Source organism: Chaetura pelagica, unplaced genomic scaffold, assembly GCF_000747805.2.
Source record: "Chaetura pelagica isolate M959 unplaced genomic scaffold, ChaPel_1.0 scaffold2154, whole genome shotgun sequence".
In the NCBI taxonomy this organism is placed as follows: Eukaryota; Metazoa; Chordata; class Aves; order Apodiformes; family Apodidae; genus Chaetura; species Chaetura pelagica.
The window spans coordinates 788-5345 of record NW_009953028.1 but is presented as its reverse complement, the minus strand read 5'-3'; the positions used below and the strand labels follow the sequence as shown (position 1 = coordinate 5345).

The 4558-nt window shown below is 58.7% G+C and overlaps 1 protein-coding gene across 1 annotated transcript in view; it reads right to left on the bottom strand.

Moving 5' to 3' along the window:
* Positions 1–821: 821 nt before the first annotated feature.
* Positions 822–4558, bottom strand: part of TXNIP (thioredoxin interacting protein) — a gene marked incomplete at its 3' end in the record, with an annotated part of 4522 nt that continues 785 nt past the window's right edge. The window contains exons 2-7 of the mRNA XM_009996649.1: positions 3641–3713; positions 3380–3527; positions 1800–1902; positions 1421–1677; positions 1174–1330; positions 822–1001 (exon numbers count right to left, since the gene is read on the bottom strand). Of these exons, the coding sequence (XP_009994951.1) occupies positions 822–1001; positions 1174–1330; positions 1421–1677; positions 1800–1902; positions 3380–3527; positions 3641–3713 (918 nt within the window). The remainder of the gene's footprint in view (positions 1002–1173; positions 1331–1420; positions 1678–1799; positions 1903–3379; positions 3528–3640; positions 3714–4558) is intronic.

The following is a 4558-nucleotide window of genomic DNA, read 5'->3' as shown; positions in this document are numbered from 1 at the left end:
TGGGACCTTGTCCCCTTCCCTGTGCCCCCCCATTGTCCCCAAGGTCACAGTCAGGAGCCTCTGTCACCATCTCCAGTCTCTTTATTACAAAACCTGCCCCCCAGGGGCAGCGCTGCTACAAAATCCACATTTATTCCCTTTTTTCCTCCCCCCTCCCCCAAAAAAACAAGTTTCCCAGATACAAAAAGAGTAGAAAAGGGGCCGTGCCCGGTGGGACCTGGGAACACCCCGGGAATGAGCCCAGAGGGAGCAGCTGTGACTTGGGCAGAGCTCAGCGTGTTGAGCTTCCCCAGGGAATCCCAGAGCCTGGGTCGGGGGCTCCAGCAGGGCTGGACGGAGTCTGAAGGCACCGAGCTCGGGAGCAACGACCCTGGAAAACCGGGATGAGGGGCAATCCCTGCAGCACCTCCTGCCCGGAGCCAACAGGGGGGGTGGCCGGGATGGACGGCGGCTGCTGGTGGAACAGTCTCTCCAGGTTCGCTCCACCCTCAAGGTTCTTCCTGCCCGTTCCCACCTCAGCACCTCGGGAACGGTTTTGTCGGCAGGAACACACGTGGACTCGTCCACCTCGTGGCCTCCTCTGAGTGGAGCCTCCAGCAGCTCCTCGTGCTGCTGGGTCCGTGTGGCTCCGAGGTGCCCATCATGGATCAGAGTCCGGGACAAACAAAAGCGGGAGCGCGGGAACCGGCGCCGCCCTCACTGCACGTTGTTGTTGGCGATGCAGGGATCCACCTGGGGAAGAGAAGCCCAACAGCCCTGTGAGATGCTTCCAGGCTTCATCCCCAAGCCCCACCATGAACCAGAGGCTCTTCCCTGCCAACCCTGGGAATTTCCCCCTCTGGAGATGCTCACCTCCGTGTAGGTGGGGGGAGGCATGAACTTGAACTCGGGCGCGTACATGAAGATGGGGCTGTCGAAGCTGTCGGGGTCCTCCAGGAGGGGGGTGGTCGGGCTCTCCAGACGATGGTCTTCAGGGACAATGTCCAGGTAGCAGGGAGGAGCTGTGAGTTAAGAGGGGATCCCTCAACGTTCCTGCCTTTCCAGCACACCTCTGGAATTCCCCGCCCCACCTCCCAGCCCCACCCACCCTTTTGGGGGTCCCACCCAGACTTCCCCCCTCACCCCTCAACTTTTGGGGGTCCCACCAAGACTTCCTCCCCCCCGACCCCTCACCTTCTGGAGCGTCAGGGAGGTTGAGATCCACCCAGCTCATCTCGGAGCTGGTCTGACTGGCCATGCTGGAGCTGCGGCTGCTGATGCCCGAGCGGCTCCCGATCACCAGGGGCAGCTCCAAGATGATCTTCTTGGAGCCCGGGACACTCACGTAGATCTGCCAGGAGAGGAGCCAGAAGTTTTAGGGAATGTTGGGAAAACAGGAGGGGTCCAACCCTGCAGCCCAGCAGCAGCCCCAGCCCCTCACCTGCAGGAAATACTCCACACGCAGGATGTTGCAGCCCAGGATGGAGGGTTTGAGCTTCTTGACACGGATGGTTTTCCCGCGCCAGGAGTCGGACATTCCCGAGATGATGTGGTTGCCACGGACGCAGGAGAGTTTCTGGGAGAAGACCTTGGTCTGCCCGTTGGCCAGGTAGGTGTGCTTGGCCACGATGGCCGCCTTGGGCACCACGATGCGGGAACAAGTGTTCTCAAAGTCGGCGTTGATGCAGATCTCATCGCCTGGGGAGGGATCCGGGTCGGAGTTTAGGAAGGTGGGAGCTTTTCCTGGTGGGATTTATCACCCCCTTGTTGATCCCACCACCCCCCCAGCCCTGCTCTGGGAGGGGACACTGAGCTCTCACCTTCACAAAACCCTTTCCTGTCGATCTGGGCGCTGACCGAGACGCGCCCGTCGGGGATGAACATGCACGAGACCTTCTTCTCCTTCTTGGCAGCAACTGGGGACTGTGGGAAGACCAGAGGGTCACTTCAGTGCCACCCACCAGTCCCACCCCTCCTTCCTTCCTGCCATTGCACAACAAAAGCTTCGGGTTCCCCCTCCCCAAGGTCTGAGCTTCCCCAGTGAAAGCAGAACCAGCCCCTCCCTGGTGTAGATTTCCAGAACTGGGACTTCTTAAGGATTTAATCCAGGCTCAGCACCAAAGCCTATTAGTGGGATCTTAACGACCGAGGTCAGCCTGACCCTACCCAGGAGCTTTCCTCCCTCCTGCCCACACCCAAAGCTCTCCAAGAGGCTCACCAGCAGCTCCGGGGTGTTCACATCCACGGGATCCATCACCTCAAAGCGTTTCTTCACCACCTGTGCCGGGAAGGTCGGACGCTCCAGAAAAGCCTTCACCCAGTAATCCACACACCCATACTTCCCCTTGAAGGTGGTGCCCAGAGGCCTGTGGAAAAAAAAAACCCCACTTATTAGACACCTCCTGAGGCAACTGGGGAATTTCCCACAGTGATCCAGTTTCAATTTTCCTCCCTGACAGGGTGTTTCTCTCACACTCACCCCTGGGGAAGCTCGAATCCGAACTTGTACTCGTACTTGTTGCCGGGTCTCAGGATGACAGAACCATCCTCATCTGGGAAGGAAAAAGGGAAGTGTCAGCTGGAGCTGCAGGGCTCATCCTCAGGGTATTATCCCTCTTCTGCTTACATAGCTGCTGAGGGAGCCAAGTGCCCCACGGGCTTGAGCTGCATCAGCCATGTGGGAAGAGCCACCCACACCTGCCCCCCAGCACCCTGAACCCCGTCACTTCCTGGGGCAGGGAAGTGTTGCTGCTCCAACCTCCCTTCTTTCCACACCTGAAACCAGAACACCGTGTCCTGACACCCCTGTTCCCTCTCCTCACCACACCCTGCTCCAACTCTGAGCCAGCATCCAGCACTTCCTTCCCCAGCCACCCCCTTATCTCCGAGGCTTCACATTCCCCCAGTTTTATCTCTCAGGAAACCATTCCCAGTCCCTACCTCCCACCTTCCCCAGAGCCAGAAAGGGCTCCTGAAGGGAATTCTCCGTGCCCAGGAGATCTTGGGTGAGATCTGTGCTTGCCACTCCCTGGTCACCACCCAACCCAGGCAGCTGCTGGGACACCCAGTTCTCACTCCCTGCGGGCACACGGCGCTGCTGCCTGTTGGGAAGACCAGAGGGTCACTTCAGTGCCACCCACCAGTCCCACCCCTCCTCCTTCCTTCCTGCCATTGCACAACAAAAGCTTCGGGTTCCCCCTCCCCAAGGTCTGAGCTTCCCCAGTGAAAGCAGAACCAGCCCCTCCCTGGTGTAGATTTCCAGAACTGGGACTTCTTAAGGATTTAATCCAGGCTCAGCACCAAAGCCTATTAGTGGGATCTTAACGACTGAGGTCAGCCTGACCCTACCCAGGAGCTTTCCTCCCTCCTGCCCACACCCAAAGCTCTCCAAGAGGCTCACCAGCAGCTCCGGGGTGTTCACATCCACGGGATCCATCACCTCAAAGCGTTTCTTCACCACCTGTGCCGGGAAGGTCGGACGCTCCAGAAAAGCCTTCACCCAGTAATCCACACACCCATACTTCCCCTTGAAGGTGGTGCCCAGAGGCCTGTGGAAAAAAAAAACCCCACTTATTAGACACCTCCTGAGGCAACTGGGGAATTTCCCACAGTGATCCAGTTTCAATATTCCTCCCTGACAGGGTGTTTCTCTCACACTCACCCCTGGGGAAGCTCGAATCCGAACTTGTACTCGTACTTGTTGCCGGGTCTCAGGATGACAGAACCATCCTCATCTGGGAAGGAAAAAGGGAAGTGTCAGCTGGAGCTGCAGGGCTCATCCTCAGGGTATTATCCCTCTTCTGCTTACATAGCTGCTGAGGGAGCCAAGTGCCCCACGGGCTTGAGCTGCATCAGCCATGTGGGAAGAGCCACCCACACCTGCCCCCCAGCACCCTGAACCCCGTCACTTCCTGGGGCAGGGAAGTGTTGCTGCTCCAACCTCCCTTCTTTCCACACCTGAAACCAGAACACCGTGTCCTGACACCCCTGTTCCCTCTCCTCACCACACCCTGCTCCAACTCTGAGCCAGCATCCAGCACTTCCTTCCCCAGCCACCCCCTTATCTCCGAGGCTTCACATTCCCCCAGTTTTATCTCTCAGAAAACCATTCCCAGTCCCTACCTCCCACCTTCCCCAGAGCCAGAAAGGGCTCCTGAAGGGAATTCTCCGTGCCCAGGAGATCTTGGGTGAGATCTGTGCTTGCCACTCCCTGGTCACCACCCAACCCAGGCAGCTGCTGGGACACCCAGTTCTCACTCCCTGCGGGCACACGGCGCTGCTGCCTATTCCCTGAGCCACCCCAGCTCCCCCAGCTGTTGTTTCAGGCTCCCACTAAAGCTCAACGCCTTCCCAACTTCTGAGCACTTGACTCAGCCAAGCCCCGCTCGCCATCCCAACAGATTTGCCCGTTTTCTCCTCAGATTCACCCGACATCCCACCCTGCTTCCACCTCAGCACCTCCAAACCCCACAACTCCTCACCCCAACCACCCCAAAGACCTTGGGGCGACCACAAGGACTCGAGGCAACCTCCCAAGAGCCCAACCAGGAGCCAAACCCACCTACTCCAGGGACCCCCA